Raw genomic sequence first — 17,405 nt, forward strand, 5'->3', positions numbered from 1 at the left:
AGTGAATATCAGCATGAAGAAAAACCAGACTTTGGGCCAAAATACGACTTAGTCTCTTTCGTCGGATAGAAGCCACAGGACGTATTCCTGATAGCTGGAGAATATCTGTACTAGTCCCAGTCTCAAAAAAGGGGGACCGGCATGATCCGCTTAATTACAATGCTCGATCCCGGCCAAAAAATCATTGCAACCATTCTACTAAAGAGAATCAACGATTGGGCACAGGAACAAAATGTAATAAAACCTTTGCAAACTGGCTTTCGGAAAGAACATTGTAAACTGAACAATATATGTATGATCCAATATTAGCAAGTACACATGGGCAGAACAGGGCACAATTTCTATTGTTGCCTGGTGTATTATAGTAAGGCTTTTGATTTTGTTTCACGTAAACGTCTATGGGCCAAACTCGCACAATGGGATATTGATCAGCATCTACTCTATTTTATCAGGTCACTGTACACTAACACAACTGTAATGATTAGACTAAATCAAGAAAGCGAACTTGGTGCTCCAATCATTACAAATTCAGGCCTGAAGCAGAGATGCGTACTTGTTCCTCTGCTTGTTAACTTATAACTCTCAGATATGGATCCGAGGATCTCTGCAGCTCGCAATTTTCCCTCTAAAGTGCATGGAACAGCGATATCATGGCTAGGCTATGCTAATGACACTATACTCCTTGATCAGACACGTTTGGGCCTCCACCGCTCTATGCCCTTGAGCAGCATGTTCAGGATAACCATATGCAGATTAACAAAAAAAAAATGGATATGCTTAGGTGGTGTCCTTCCAAAGAAATCTACCTTTGTTTGGAAACTGGGTAAAGACAAACTGGAGATTATAGATAGCTACATAGATCTAGGCTTCCCACTAAGAAAAAACCCAATGGCTTCTCATTATCAAGATAGTGTCCTCGCAAAACCTGGAAGAAATGTCTTCTCATTAAACGATAAATAGCTAATGCTGGTGGCAACAATATTGAAGGTTCTTTAACCATCTACAGAACCAGTATAGTACCAGCAATATTATATGACCTCCAGGTACTTCCACCTCGCCACATAATATGGCTGAATAAACTTGAGGGAAAAATACTCTGAGCAATCATGAACCTGCTATGCTCTGTCCCTGTTGAGGCGTTGCGGATGGAGTATTGTACATGCTCACTTACTAGAACTGGGCTAATTCAACATTCCGTATTATTTATGAAGATAACTTCAATACAGAGTAGTGTAAATCTCTTAACGCAGATGGTAAGGGCTCGGAACACTGACAGAAAAGCAAATAGCTTCACTTCCAAGCGCGAAGCGTCATTCAAAATATTGCTGGCAGACTTGGGGATTACTCTGACATATGTATACGAGACACCAAATATAGAAATGATAATAAAACGAAGGGCAAGGGAATGGAATAGGGTAAACAATCTGGCCATAACAACAGGGGGAAAAGATATAGGCTCTATTCGACCCAGCGCTTCGCATTGAACTCGCCTTGCTCCCATCAAGTATTATGACCAAACACTGAAGGGATTTATTTTATACTTGCTGTTCAATTTGCTCCCTACTTGGGAATATTTGGGTGCCTGGGGAAATATTGTTCATGAACAGAGAGTTCTGCCATGTCGAGATTGCGACTGGCCGCCATATATTAACTAAATGTCCAAGCCTAAAACATTATTACATCAAGTGTTATGGGAAACATGTGTGGGGACTCCGCCTCGCCAGATCGCATCCCTGTGATCTCACGAGGAAGAAGAGCAGTGTGTTGTTGGATTTTGTGAGACAGACGGGGAGGTGGGAGGAACTGTGAGTTTATGTGAGCTAAATAATGATTGGTGGGTTAGGTGCACATCATCCTTTAGGATGGAGAAGCGCCTGCGTGGGTCCGCCCACGCTTTCGATAATTTAGAAGAAGAGACTTGACTTTGCCAAGGCGGGGAGCACTCAGCGGGAGGCCGAAGCAGACGGTCAGCCCCGGCGCTCCTCCTGTCTTAGGAGCAGAGATCATCACAAGGGCCTGCATACAGAGGTCCCAGACAGCCAGAGCATAATTCCAAGGCTGAGGGCAGCCTCCGGGGTGCTCTGGCTGTTGAGGTGCGTCAGTGTAAACACACACACAGCTTGCAGTGAAGTAAACTGCATGAACTGGACAACTCCAACTGTGAGTACCTCCACAACACCTGCCCTGGACATACCCCCAGTCATCTAGTTACTTGAGATGTCTCAATAAACACCCTGTCAAGCCTCAACCTAGTCCTGTCATTTGTCAAGGCCACCACAGTATGGCCTCTATCGAATACATAAACTTGATCAGTTCTGGAGCACACTTTATATGGTGGAATCAACTGCTGTAACGGCACCAGCTCACTGTTTGGAAGGTTGTACAAAAGCTTTTCTCAACATTAAAATAACTTTAGTTGGATCTTAGGGGATTGACAATGTTTATGATATTTTATTTTCTTATGATGGTTTTATGACTTTTGTTCGTGTACTTTAAAATGTTAACTTTGGTTATATGTGGTGCTTCGGTTTTATAGTTCACCCAAATGCACAATAAAGTTTGTAAAGTCAAAAAAAAAAAAAGCTAAAAGAAGGAAAAAATAAACACCCCCACCCATGTAATGCACGTTACCAACTAAAAACACGAGTTAACATAAACGTGAGCAGCAGGTCACGCAGTTTCTAGTTTCTGAATGCTGGCGGCACGAAACCCAACATATTATGAGCGACGTCACGGGACCTGGTGTGGGGGGTGCAGCGCTTATGACCCAAGCAAGTGCAACGAGGGGGTGGTCAGGGTGATGGCACTCACGTTGAAGGCGGGCAGCTGGCCGTCTGAGGCACGCTGCAGCTCCCGGATCAACTCGATTGCCTTCTCGCAAAACATGATGACGGGGCTCTCACTACCCCAGACGAGTGGAGGTGGAAGCAGGGAGGCGAAAGTGCAATTGAAATGATGTAGCTTGGCGCCAATGTCTCAACCACCAACAGAAGGGCCGAGTGGCCCTGGCCAAGCCCCGCCTTCCGGAAGCAAGCTCTCAAAGGTCGTGCACAGCTGTACTGCTCTTCTCCCTGAACGTTACGCAAGAACCTTAACGTGAGTACGCATCGAGTTTCTGTGCACGCGCTTATGCCCGAGGAGTGAGACACCTGCTGGGAGGCCTAGGGATTGTCGTAAAGCTTCATGAAATGTGCTGCCAATTACAAGGGGAGAAGGGTAGCGCGTCCCACTCAGAAGTGTTATTGTGCTACTACAGCCCTTTCTGTATTTCTCAGGGCAGTTCCGTCCTTAATTGTATCCAATAATCGACCTGCCAGTTTTGATGCCGGTCCTTGATCTTCCAGAATGTTTGAGTCCGTTTCAATGGAACATTTTTCACATGTTTTTTGTCTGCTAGCTTTTAAGACCACAGATGTATCTCTTTTTCGAAATCAGTGATTGATGTTTTGGTCTTAACGTAAATGTGGAGTTAGTATCCCAAAGGTAGCTTCAATCTCTGCAAGATTCAAAGTTTTAATTTACCTGAAAAAATAATAAACTGCTCTGATTGGATAACAGTTATATTCCTAGCTACCATAACAATCTGCACATCTCAAGCTCTTCTGTGTCCATTCAGATCACCAAGTGAGGTTTGACTGCCCAGTTGTGGTTGGATTTCTTGTACTTTTGGTCTTGCTATGAATACTGGACTGGCATACCTTTCAGCAGATCTGGCAAGTCTCATGCAACCAGTGGTCGAAGTGCCAGAAAAAAGTAATGTACTATGTGTTGTAGGCCCAGGGCGCGTAGCTCTGGGCCGGGAAAAGAAGACTGCACGTCTTGGTGTTGCCACTAGGAGTGTCTGTCCTTGGGCGGGAAGACCTCGCCTTTTAGTCAACGCGGCGCGTGTTGGTCACGTGACGCAGTGCCCACGCGCACCATAACATCCCATTCCAACTCTCGTCCAAAACAAGAACTAACATATAACAGTAACAAAACACTACTGAACAGTGCCACTTATTGTACTTGCGATTCACGACAGCCTACTCCATCACATAGCGCCTCAGTCTCTCTGGGAGTCGGCGATCAGCACGCTGAGGATATCTTGCTAGGCAGGATGCTGAGCTGATGGCGCTTCCTGCACCAGGGGTGTCTTTGATCCACTCGCCGTCCTCTGTCCACAGCTCGCCATCTCAATCTTCGCACTGGGGCTGGCTGTCCTCCCTCACTGGTTCATCCCTCGTTGGTGGCCCTCGGATGCGCCTGAACCAGCTGCAGTTTCTGGTGAGGGAAGTACCCTTACAGGTCTCTGTGACCATCGTTCCTTGGCGAGCCTCCACCCTCCAGGGTGTCAGGTCGTGAGGCAGGCATAGCTTGTGCATGGGGTTTCTGGCCCTGGCGAGTACCTGGTCACTGACTTCCAGTGGCTGCTCTGCCAGGCCGCGGCAGGCAGACTCTGGCATTCAATCGCTCCTGTCTCCTTCTCACCAGTGCAGGTTCTACCACTCCTGGCAGCCGAACCTCGTGCTCCGGGATTGTTGATTTGACTTTGCGTCCGAACAGCGCTTCCGCTGGGGACACAGCAGTGGTTGAGTGTGGCGTTGTGCAGTAGGCCACGAGGAACTCGGTGAGTGCTGGCTCCAGCGCCTGACCCCTCTCCAGGGCAATGCGGAATGCTTTATTGAGGGTCCACATAAACCGTTCCACATCGCCGTTGGCTCACGGCCAGGAAGGTGTAATCCGGTGATGCTCTACCCCGTTCGATGCCAGAAATGTGGCTAGCTCCTCGCTCTGGAAGGGGGATCCGTTGTCCAACCTCACGGACTCCAGGAACTCAACGGTGGCAAATGTCTGTTTCAGCACCGGGATGACAGTCTTGGCCACCGTGGAGCTCACAAAGCCCTCCACCAGGTACCTTGAGAATTCATCCAGCATCACCAGGAAGTGCTAGGACTGGACGACCGTTCCAAAGTCCATGCTGAGGGCTTTCCATGAGGCATCAGCATACGTCAGGGATGTGACGGGGGGTCCTTTGGCCAGGGGACTCGATGCTTGGCACCAGGTGCATGCAGCGACCGCATTGTCCACTTTACTTTCCATCCCCGGGAACCACACATTCTCGCAGAGCCTTGGCACTGTCTTGGTGACTCCCTGATGGCCCACATGGGAAAGTTTGATTACTGACTTTTTGGGGGACACAGGGATTACCAGTTGCGTCCCCTGCAGCAGCATGCGGTCTGGTCCAATTGTGAGCTAGCTCTTCATGTTCCATAGGCCTTGGAAGAAAGGCCTGTGCTTCTGGTGTTCAGGTTTGTGTGATGCTCAGGAAGTCCTTCCATCGTCCCGACCGCAGTTGCTCAGTCAGTTCCTGCATGCCGGAGTCCTGGCAGGTGGCCTCCGCGACCTCGGTGACGGACATGGACCTAGGGACCGCTGCCTGTGTGTCTGTTTCTGTGTATAAACCCTTGTTAACAATGCGGGTCTCCTCCAACTCCTCACCTGGTTCATCTGTGGATTCGTCTGGTGACTCGTCCTTCTTCTTTCTTCTTCGTGGAGTTGTCTTTTTGCCCTTTTTCTAGAAGAGGTAAGGGCGAGCTCCCCCAGAGGCCACTTTGCCTTAAAAGCAATCTGCCAGGCAGTGGGGACTCCGGGGAGTCGACCCAGCCCAGGGAAAAGCTGTTTTGCAGAAAAACCTTGGTGTTCTAGAGTGGTACAGGTAAGTTCAGGTCAATAGCCTTTAAAATCCACGGTAGACTGGGCACCAAAAGAATCCAGGAATGGACAGGTTGAGAAATCCACAAGGCATGAACACAGGGCATGAGCGAGCCCCAGGGAATGCAATAGAGAGAGGGAAATAGGGACTCCAAATAACAGAAAGCACCAAACTAGAAAGCAAGGGCAATGAAAGGGATGCAGGCAAGGAAGAGGTAACGAGAGCGGTCAGAGACCGAAGAAACAGCACAAGAGGAGGACCTGAAGCAAGGCAGCCCACAGAAGGCAAAATGAGAAGGGCGTTACTGCCAGCAGGAGTGGGAGCAGCAAAGTGGCGATTGAGGCACAGTGCTGACAGAAGAAAGCAGCAGCCAGAGGCCGCGCAGAGTGAGGGAGAGTGAGAACTCTGTGGTCCGCGAGCGGAACACAAAGCAGGAAGGAAAGCAAAAGCGGGCTCAGAGGAAACTAATACTACGGAGTGTCTAACCTAGCAGAATGCAAGGGTTGCAACGCACCGACCAGCTGCACTGAAGCCGGTATAAGCATAATAGCAGCCATATTAGATTGCAGCACTAGCCCGTGAAGCACGTTCATGGGATAACGTGTTGGAATATCAATGGAGTCTCCAGTGACTCCAAACCTTCCAAGGCTGCATCGTGACAGTGTGACCATCGCAATGGTGGCCTCAGTATCATCCATGGGCGTCTCCTCCCCTCCTGCTGGTCTTCCCGGGTGTCGGGACATGTAGTCTGCTGGGTTGTCTGTGCCGGCTCTGAAAGTCTGCGTCACATCGTACTCCTGCAGTTAAAGGAGCCTGCGCTTGAGCCTGATGGGGGGGCCTGTGTGCGGTCCGACCAAGGATGGGGACCAGGGGTTTGTGGTCCGTGACCACAGTGACGGGGTGCTCGTAGATGTAGAAGTTCCTGCACTCCCACAGGACAGCCAGCGCCTCCCGCTCAATCTATGAGTACCTGCACTGTGTGGCTGTGAGCGCCTTGCTCGCGAATGCAATTGGTTGTCGTAGGTCCAATTCAGAAACCTGTAGGAGCACCGCTCCTAGCCCCACCGGGCTTGCATGCACCATCACCTCTGACTCCTTCGTTGGGTCAAAGTATGCCATGGTTGTGTCAGCTGTGAGGGCCTCCTTGGTGGCTTCGAACGCCTCTTATTCCTCCTTGCCCCAGTTCCAGTCCTGGTCCTTCTTCGTCAGAATGCGTAGGGTTTTGGTGAGGGTGGCGAGATTAGGGATGAACCTCACGCAAAAGTTGACCATGCCAAGACTGCTGGCCTCAGAGAGAGAGAGAGGTTGGTGCGGGTGCTGCCCTGATATCCTCAACTTTCTTGGGGTCTGGGGACAGTCCCCCGCCGTGAAAGACGAAGCAGAAGAATTCTACCCTTGGTTCCATGAACTTGCACTTCCTCCGGTTCAGGGTTAGTCCCACCTGGGATAACCTATCCAATACCGCCGTGAGTCTGGCCATGTGCTCCTTCGGCGACGCGGAGTATACCATTATGTCGTCGCTCACGTTGAGGACTACCGAAAGACATGCTAATACACCCCTGATGGTGTGCTGGAAGACCTCGGATGCTGATGACACCACGAAGCTTATGAGAGGCGAACGTTTTGATGGCCCTGGAGTCTACATGTAAAGGGACTTGGTGGTACCCGGCCTTGAGGTCCAATGTTGAGAAGAGCTGCGCAGCCCGTAGGTCGGCCAGGATGTTGACAAGTGTGGGCGTGGGATGCCTCTCCCTCCTGAGACGGCAAGAGTAAACCCGAAGGAGGGGTGCCAGGGACGAAGCTATCACCCAAGTACTAGCAGTCAAGAGAGGTCCAAGCCCAGGAGAGGGAAATCCAAGGGTCAACTCGTCACTCGAGCAGTCAAGAGAGGTCTGAGCCCGGCAAAGGGCAATCCAGGGGTGAAGCTATCATCCAACCTTTAAGAAACGGAAACCTAAAGGGTCAGCCCAGAAGAGGGGGACCAAGTGGTGAAACCATCACCTTCTCTGAACTTTTGCATTTCAATTGAGATTAGTCAGCTCAGAAGCAAGAGACTTTCAAAGGAAACAAGACTTGGCCATCAACGGTCCTGAGAATTGTCATGGGAACTGTCGTCTCGTGCTGGAGGAGCCCAAGACTGTACTGTGCTCCAAGCTCCCACCTTAACCAGTGTGTAAAACGCAGGGAAGGGAGACCCAAGCCACTGCATCCTGACATTTTATTTGAGAACACTTCTTTCTTTTCTTGAGAACTATCCCACACCATTTTCTGTATTAGTTGTAAGGTTTGGCAATAGGTTTCTTAGTATAGGCCCTTTTATTTGACACAACGCCACTAGGACTGCCTTATTTTTCATTTATGGTCGACACTTGCTTCCATCTTAGATTTAGGTTTAGAATGGATCTGAACTTTTGTGTTGGATTTGAACATTTGAGCACTTTGAAAAATCAAGAGACAGTACCCATTACACCTTTAAGTTAGTTTTAGAGTTTAAGGGCCAGGATAGGATTATGGATACAGGAAGTATTTTTTGTTTGGACATCTTGACAAAGGACAGACCCATTTGTTTTGGTTGAGGTAGGGAAAATACCTCCTAGATTAGGGATACAGGGGCATTTTCCAACCCCCATTTGCTTTAATAAATGTTTGTTGCCCCAAATATGTCTCCCCTGTGCCCGTATCTCATTCCTGGCTCCTCACACAAAACAGAGAAGAGAGAGTGCCGTAAGCAGGGGAACCCCCTGACATCACAACCCCTTGGAGAGGTGGAGTGGTGGAAAGCCATGGAGCCCGTGACTTTCAAGCAAGCACAAGACGCCACTCTAAGATGTCAGAGGCCCGGCATTGGCGAGCAAGGAGAAGCCGTTGGGAACCTGGGAAGGGAATCCCATGTCCGGTGGAGTCGTGACCACAACGAGTTTGTGGTGGGCAGTATGCCTGGCGAACTGTGCCAAAACCATTGCACTGGGGAGTGTGCAAAGCTCCCTGGTAACAGCACCCATACACACCTGCAAGGAGAGAGAAGACCGAGAATGGGAAGCCAACAACAGTGAGAAGCATGAAACCCGATGCAGGAGAAGAGGACCTGAGAGTCCCATTCCCCATCCAGTTGTCCTGCAAAGTAAGAGGTAACAGGGAGAATGGGAGAAGTGGGAGGCAACCAGGACATCATTATGAAATGAGAACTCCTCCCAGTAAAACAAACAAGATATTGAACATAAAACTGTTGAACTGCAAGTGTGAGAATAACATAAGGAGAATAACGAATAACCCTGAAATATGTGAAGGGTCAGAAATGAGAAGCGGACACAAAGTTGAAAAGTTTTCAGCATCAGCCATCTTTATCAAACTAAAAGGGTTGGATAAAGGCCTTTATGTCCCTTAACTAAAGAGAGGTTTACTGCCTGGGAAACTAAAACTAAAGACCACTCTGTGTCTTGTCCAAATTATGTAAACTGTCCTTGTGTCCAACACGTATCTGACCCTCACACTAAAAATAAACAATAAAAGGTGTAAGGTAAATGGCTCTGTTTTGATTTTACATAGTGTCTAAAAATCAAATATGAAAAATCAACAAACAATCCTTGAATCCAGGAGGTGGTTACCTTCTCCTGGATTGTTTCAGGTAGGATAGATAAAGTGTTCCCTTCAAACAACGATTCCTTAAGAATAGCAGACATTTCTTTTTCACACCACACTTTCTTAGGGATAGCAAAAAGTGTCTTTTGAGGAATAGCAAAAGTGTTTCTTTTACACAAGAACTTTTCAAGGATGGCCAAAAGTGTCTTTTCAAATAATGATTCCTCAAGAGTATTATAAATGTCTCTTTAACACAACACTTTCTTGAGGATGGCACATCTGTCTCAAGAATAGCAGAAATATCTCTTTCGCACAATACTTTCTCAAGGTTTATAGTGATCACGTCGAAAAAATAGGATCGGCAAACAAAAGCTTCCAATACAAACCGTCGAATGCAAAATCACCCACAACCTATATTTTGCATGTAAAAGTGCAATTCCATTGAAACCAGTCCATCGACAATATACATGGACTGGTTTCAATGGAAATGCACTTTTACATGTAAAAAGTAGCATTTCCATGCTTTTTTTGTAACTTTACAACGTTACATGGCGCTGTCCAGTGCTGAAATTTCAGCACTGGCCAGCTCCTTGTACCGTTTTAAAGTTTTTCTGTATACTGGGGGTCGGATCCCTTAATCTAACACTAGCCCCCACCCTAACCTAATCTTACCCTTAATCTAACCCTAGCCCCCACCCTAAACCCTAACCCTAAAAAATGTATTACCTAAAAAAATGTAATACTTACATTTTGATACCACCATCGAATTATATACAACTAAATGGTCATTCGATGGAATGGCATTTCATTGGTTATAATTTGTTGCTTTGGTATTCAATGGTTTACCATTCAATGGTTTGACCTTATACCCTTTCTCAAGAATGGTTCCCTGGTATTCTGGGTTTTGAAGATCCTGTGGTGTACTCTCGTGCCGGGTATCTTTTCTCCCAATGTCTTTTCCTTTCATATATTTTATCTGGATTACCTAGTATACTTCACTGCCTGGAATTCCCTTCTGGGTCTTATAGATCCCCTGGTATACACTCCTGCCAGGTATCTTTCTCCCAAAGGCTCACTGCCTGATGTGCTTCTCTCACCAGGACTTCCTACAATGTTGTCTTTCAGTATAAGACATTTATATTCCTTCACTATTTATACTTCATTTAATTTAGGTACTACTTGCTTCAACTTCCCCCATATTGACATCTCATATATGGAGGCTTGTACAGATTTTGCCTTTCAACTTCTTCCTCAAAATAGGTTTTCAATTGTTAATCTGCCTTTCGGCATGCACCAGGGCTCCCAACACTTATGGGCAGACTCACCAGTGTTTGATGGCGTTTCCAAATCGTGGCACATTGATACAGCAAAGTTTTACTCTAGGAAGGCTTCCCCTGCTTTGCAGACCCTCATCCAGTTCTCCTGCAGGCTCCATGTTCTTTTGCCAGTAGAACTGCTGTTGTTCATCAAAACATCTCCAACAGCCTCACTGCTGCTGCCGGCCTTTCAGCGGTTTCCTCCAAAGCATCCGCTGCGCTTCACCTGGTCTCACATCTCTCCAATATGTTATGCTCACACGCAGTTGCTTGCCTCTTTGCTTTTGTGCGTCTGCTTCTGCCTTCAGTTTATTGATTTATTGTTTGCTTGCTAGGCACTTACACAATAGCAATATACTGTTTCAAAGCACCCACAGGGCAGGCAGGGAGGTTGGGGAATACAATTACAACACAATATTTAGAGCAAAGGGGGAAGAGGAGGCGGGACGAACCTACAATGCCTTGTGAGTATTCAGTATGTGCAAGTGCAGAAAGGAAGAAGGAAGAGGGGTCCGCAAGAGGTGTAAGTGCGAGTCTCCAGGGCAGATGGTGTGCAGATGGAAAGTGCTGTGGAAGACAGGAGCTTGGGAGAATTGGTGTGGGAGGTCAAGGCCTCTAAGATGCATAAGGGCCAAGGACACCAATACAGCACCTGTGAGATTAGCAGAGGAGAGAAGGAGGGAAGGAGGAGGAAAAGAGGAAAGTCTTAAGGAGCTTCTGGAATTTGAGAAGATCCTGCTCAAGGCACAGGGCGAGAGGGAGGCTATTCCAAAGGAGGGAGCCCGCAGAGGAAAGAGAGCGAGCCCCTGCCCTCTGTTTAGCAAAAAGCTTTACACACAAGTAGTTGGTGCCAGAGGAGCAAAGTGGTCTAGAGGGAGAGTATTTAGTGAGAAAGTTGAAGATAGTGTGGTCCCCTGGCCTTGTGGATGATTCAGAGGGATTTGAATTTAATCCGTGCAGCAACCAGGAGCCAGTGAAGACTTTTTAGTGCGAGAGAGATGCAGACTCTGTGTTTAAGGCCAACGATAAGTCTTGCTGCCCTATTCTGGATAAGCTGAAGGGGTTGAAGAGTGGTAGAAGGCAAATTCAGGAGAAGGCTGTTGTAGTCAAGTCTTGACAGAACCAGGGCTTGAGTCACATTGAGCCTCTGAGGGAAAGTGATTTTGAGAAGGAGGAGCTGATAGTTGGACTTCTTGGCAAAGTCCAGAGTGTGAGGGAGTAAGGAGAGAGATGAGTCGAAGATGACTGTGAGGTTTCTGGCTTCATTTAAAGATGTGGGGGGGAGGGCAGCCCAAGTAGAAGGGCCAGAGTGAGGGGAAAAGGAGGGAGCGGGGGTCTCAATGGGAAGGATCTCAGTTTTACAGGCGTTGAGGCAGACACTCTTCATATCTCATCTGTACCTTCACATCCCAGTAGCTGATTTCTATTGTAAGAACTAGACTGCAAGGTCCACTTGGTGTTTCCTTCAATCCACATTAACTTCTTCCTCTTTCAAGCCTCAGTACTTGAGGCTTTGTGGGACATTGGGTCCATAGAAGTTTTAGACTTTTTAAAGTTATATTGTTTTGAATTCTGGTTTACATGAACACCACCAGGGACATGAGATGTTAAGTGAGTATAATGTGTATATGATGTAGGAATGGTATTCTGCTCAGATTGTTTTGCAGAAAGGCTTTTTTGGGTCTTACAATGAGAGGGATTTGCAAAGTGGCAACAAGCCACCCGGAAGTCAGGAATTGTAGGATCCACTTCTTTTGTAAAGGAAGAATACAGTGTCTTACGGGATGGGTCACTACATCTCTCCGACAGCCATCTCCGCCCATGTGATCCCACCCTCTGGGTCAGGATCAGGCAGCAGTTGCCATCCCCTGGCCACATGGGAGGAGATTTTAGGCTGGGGATCAGTGATGACTTGTCATGATGCCCGCTCCCGGGGAGCCGGTTCAAGCCCCGCGTCCCCGACAGCGGACATCCAGTCCCCAAGGAAGGACCCAGCAACCCCATATAGGGGCCCTTTGGACAGTGTCCTGGCACCTATGGCCGTGCCTATGGCGCCAGGCTCATAAAAGACATCAGTCCTGGCGCCATAGGCGCCAGGCTCATTATGGAAGTGCTTGGGTGCTTGGGTGCACTTACCTGATGCAGACCATGCTGCAGGATCCCGGCCTCCTTGAGGCCTGAAAGGAACTACTTTACCTATGGGACTAATTTACCATCTGGGCGTGGTCGGGGAAGGATACATACCTGATTGCTGGAAGGATACATACCTGGAACTTCTTCCAAGGCTATTTAAACCCCACCCGAACAGCCACACGTGCTTTGCGTTGTTCTGCATCTAGCAGCTGGATGCTCGCCGTGTCTGCTCCTGCATCCTGACTTCTGCCACGCCTGCCAGCATCCTGGATCACCTGCAAAGGAAGAGAAGAAGAGAACGGAAGAAGGAAAAGTCCTTACGTGCTAAATCCGCATCCCGGAGACATCTCGCCGACAATCCTGAAAAGGAAGACGTTTATTTAAAAGCTCATCGCGTCGATCGCTGCAGTGCTGCATTCCACTCACCTTTACAGGGCGCCTCCATGTTCAGCAGCGATCATCCGGATTCGCAGTCACGCCCCAGCACCTAGGGAGAAAAAGACCAGAACAAAAGGTGAGAGAGAGAAGGGAATAAGGAAAGCTAAATCTCCATGTTAAGACTTACCTGTTGATTCATTCCCTCTTCATTTCGGGTCCGCGCCGCATCCTGGCATTTCAGGACCCCGGCCCCTAAGGGGAAAAGGAGACATCAGCGTTAATGAGCGAATGAAAAGACATTACCAAAAAAACGCTCATTAAAGACTTACCTGATTTCTACAAGGATTTCACCTCTCATCTCGGGTCGGTGCCTGTTCCCCGGAATTCCGTACCCGGGCCCCTATGGGGAAAAAGACACTAGCATTAGTACATTAATGCATGGACGCAAGGGGAACCTCTTATCAAAAAACTTACCTGGAAGCCAAGCAAGTTTGGTTCTCACCAATCCGAAAATCCAGTGAAGTAACTGGATACCAACGCGCCCCTGCATCAGAAGCAGGATGGAGAGCTCGTCCTTCCAGACCCTAAGGTGAGACGCTACGAGGAATCACAGAAGGGTTTCGAGGAGGGTGGGAGGCTGATTGGGTTACCCCGCAGACAGTTAATCCCCTATTTTCGCCTACAGAAGGATACTTCTGCGAGCCAGACAAGCCAGATTTGGGGGCCCGGTCCAGTCCGTCTTCCGAACCCTGCGCATCACCTTAGAAGAGGTCACAGCAGCGCGAACCAGGCCAGCGCCTACGTGGGAGTCAGGTGAGCGTTACAGAATGCGAAGCCTTCCTACAAATTGCCACCCAGGCGCTATGGAAAGTTCTGAGACTGATCAGTTGGCCCAATTACTGGGGGAATTACGGGCCAAAGTACATGCCGCTCGTCAAGAGACTAATGCCCTCAGGAGGGAATTAATAATATCAAAGGAAAGAACTGATGACCTGGCCAGACAGCTTTTGCAAGGTCAAGCTGGGCAAACTCCTCTACCCGGTTCCGGAGGGAACCCCGCTACTGTGGTTTCCAGTAACCCTGTGCAGATTAATCTACCTGGAAACATGCCGCTGGCCCCACCCGAACGCTTTGCTGGGGACCCCAAACGATTCGCCGTATTCATGAATCAGTGTCGTTTGCACTTCCTATGCAGACCTGGGGCCTTCCCTAATGATCAGACCAAGCTAGCCTTTGTATTGTCATATCTCAGCGGCTGCGCTGCCGATTGGTCAGTTCCACTGGTTACTCAAGATGACCCGATTCTCCGTGATTTTCAAAGGTTTCAAGCAAGCATGGAAAGGTTATTTGCTCGACACTCTCAGGGGCAGGCTCTGGATGACGAACTTCTATCCCTGCGACAGGGCAATCAGGACCTCCTATCCTATATTGCAACCTTTAATAGACTAATTGTGGAAACGGGATGGCCAGAGGATAAAAGAGTCACGTTGTTTTATCGAGGCCTACGCAGAGAACTTAAATATGTCTTGGCCCAAGTTGTAAATCCGCCCCAAGAATGCACAGAGTATATAGACTTAGTGGTCCAATTGGATCACAGACTTCAAAACAGAAAAGCAGATCGGTCCAGGTTTGAGACCCGGGTGTTGGTCAAGACCCATGCTAATCCCAAGGGAGTTGATGTCTCTGAGCCTATGCAAATTGGAGGGGTTAAAGGACCCTTAACTCAAAAGGAACGTGAAAGGAGGCGGCAGTTAATATTTTGTCTTTATTGTGGGAATTCTGGACACTTTCTATGAGATTGCCTGGCAAAACCGCCCCGAAAGGCGGTAGGAGCCGCTGATAAAAACCATGAAGACTCTGTTTCGGGAAACGACTCCGCCCGACAAGTGTAGGGGTCCGCTTGCCGAGCTTGAAAAACTAACTCTCAGACCTCGCATTTCATTGTGCCAATGGTTCTCGTAGATCCAGAACAGCCTAAGCGGTTGCATGCAATAAAGGCATACATCGATAGTGGGGCTATTGGAAACTATGTGGATCGTGAATTGGTCTCTAGGATTAACCTCCCTCTCCATCCTAAAACCAGCAAAGATGTCGTCACCACAGTCGATGGAACTGAAATTGCCTCTGGACCGGTAACACATTCCACTACTGAGGTGACTCTTATTGGTCCCGACGGCCATCGGGAGGGTGTTGTGTTTGATGTAATCAAGGCTCCACAGTTTCAGGTTATTCTTGGAATCCCTTGGTTAGAGACACATAATCCTCAAATTGATTGGCGAGCTAAGAGAATAACCTTCCCGGATTGTACACAAACCTGCTACCCAAAAAACCTGAAGATTAATCTAGCATCTGTAACCTCTGCCTCCATGCAACTACCTCCGGAATACCAAGACTTTCAGGACGTCTTCCAAAAGGAACAGGCCAACACGTTACCTCCTCACAGATCGTACGATTGCCAAATCGATCTGGTGCCCGGTGCACAACCCCCTTGTAGCAGGATTTATGCCCTTGCCGAACCTGAGAATCTGCATTTGAGACAATATTTGGATCAATACCTAGCTAATGGTTTTATTCGCCCGTCAAAGTCCCCGGCATCCTCGGCTTTGTTCTTCGTGCCCAAAAAAGAAGGCGACCTTAGAACTTGTATCAATTACCGCGCATTGAACCAGATAACGGTTAAAAACCGTTATCCTCGAGACACGGGAGAAGGCCGCGGCCCGCGGCGTTGGTCTCCGCCCCCGGCCCTCATCGAGGAACATCAGCGCGGAACCTGAGCTCCGGCGGGAGAGGCAGCGGACCGCCGCCCGCTCCGGAGCGCGTGGAAGGTCGCCCCCCCCGCGCTTCCGAAGAGCGGACTCCTCGAGCAGCCGGTCCCACGCCATAAGGGATCGGCCCCGCGGAGGTAAGTGCCCGCCGGGGCGTGGGGGCTTTGGACTGCGCCACCCCGGTGAGGGCCCGCACCGCCCCCCCGGACTAAAATATCCGCGCTACCAGGGCCCCCCCTGCACCAGCAGGAGACCCGACCCTCCCGCAACCAAGGGGGACCTGCCACGAGCCTGCCTCCCGCGGCGCCCCCCTCTGATTGGAGCACGCAAATCAACCGGAGGAGGCCCTGGGTTGGTGCGGGTCCCGAGGCCCCAACATCGCTCCCATCGGCCGCAACGCGGGTTCCCACGAGACCGCGCTCTCTACCTGGCCGCAGAGGACCCACACGCCAGCAGGCGAGAAAGAAAACATCTGGTCCTCTTGGTGAACCATAACTACGGAGGACCCCCTAGCTGGGGGTCTCCCCCCACGCAGCGAATTTACCAGCACACGAAAGGGGGGGGCGGAAGGTTGGGCCCCCACTCCTGGGGCGTGTGCCCTCTTCTGAAAAGGCCCCAAGTTACAAGCAGAACGGAAGAAGGACAAAAGGCCCTACAATTGGAGGACAGTGCAATACACGGTGGCGCGCGGCCCCCCTTCAAACATCTGCACCTTAAATCCTCGCCCTGAGACCTGGGCCCACACACCTCCACCAGGGCCCGACTACAGGACGATATCGACACCTAATACCCCCCCGAAGAGACGTTGAATCCGACGAAGGACATAAACCAGTGCGGAGGGTAGAGCCCCTGGAGACAGGGCGTGTGCCTCCTCCCACTCCCGCCAAAGGAACCCCCGCCACGAGGACAACCACCTGGGTACTCCCCGATACCCCCCATGTGCTTTTCAACACACCGGTTCCGAGGGTAAGGACCCCGACCCAGGGGCGTGTGCCTCCTCGTTGGACACCCCTCCATGAACATACCAAACAAGCTTGCCAAGTACGCCTACAGGCCAGCAGCTCAGGCTCCTGGCCCTGGATCAACAATGTCGGTAGAAGCCATCGAAACGGGTGCAGCTGCCACCAAGGGAGACATCGCCGCCCTTTTAGCCGAAATCCGAAACATGGGCGCCAATCTCGGCGGCAAAATGGATAAGATGACCCAAAGGATAGACAACATCGAGGAGAGACTGGAAGGTTCGAGAATAACCAAGCCTCTATTGACACTCTAGAAACCCAAATGGAGCTCAGAATACGAAACATAGAAAAGAAGGAGGATGAGATTCGCCTGAAGATAGATGATTTGGAAAATAGAGAGAGAAGAAATAACCTACGTTTTTTTGGAATCCCGGAGAGAGAAGGGGAGACAGAGGAAGACCTCAAGCAGACTATACACGACATCATCAAAATCCTGACTGCGGATGAGGACATTGATGAACTCAAGACCAAGAGAATTCCCAGAGCCGGCGGCCCCCCAGGAGGCCCGAGATCAGTCCTTGCC

At 49.4% G+C, this 17,405-nt stretch overlaps 2 protein-coding genes across 3 annotated transcripts in view; one reads left to right on the forward strand and one right to left on the reverse strand.

Annotated features, from left to right (window-relative positions):
- GINS1 (GINS complex subunit 1) overlaps positions 1-2,941 on the reverse strand; it is a 295,885-nt gene extending 292,944 nt beyond the window's left edge. For both annotated transcript variants that reach the window (XM_069607826.1, XM_069607825.1), the window contains exon 1: positions 2,812-2,941. In XM_069607826.1, coding sequence (XP_069463927.1) covers positions 2,812-2,886 — 75 coding nt within the window. In that variant the 5' untranslated portion in view covers positions 2,887-2,941. The remainder of the gene's footprint in view (positions 1-2,811) is intronic.
- Positions 2,942-2,971: 30 nt separating this feature from the next.
- The window catches only part of LOC138467648 (lysophosphatidylserine lipase ABHD12-like), a 981,794-nt gene continuing 967,360 nt past the window's right edge, over positions 2,972-17,405 (forward strand). The window contains exon 1 of the mRNA XM_069607824.1: positions 2,972-3,096. Within this exon, the coding sequence (XP_069463925.1) occupies positions 2,972-3,096 (125 nt within the window). The remainder of the gene's footprint in view (positions 3,097-17,405) is intronic.

This window comes from Ambystoma mexicanum, chromosome 4q (assembly GCF_040938575.1).
Source record: "Ambystoma mexicanum isolate Mex_15411 chromosome 4q, UKY_AmexF1_1, whole genome shotgun sequence".
Classification (NCBI taxonomy): Eukaryota; Metazoa; Chordata; class Amphibia; order Caudata; family Ambystomatidae; genus Ambystoma; species Ambystoma mexicanum.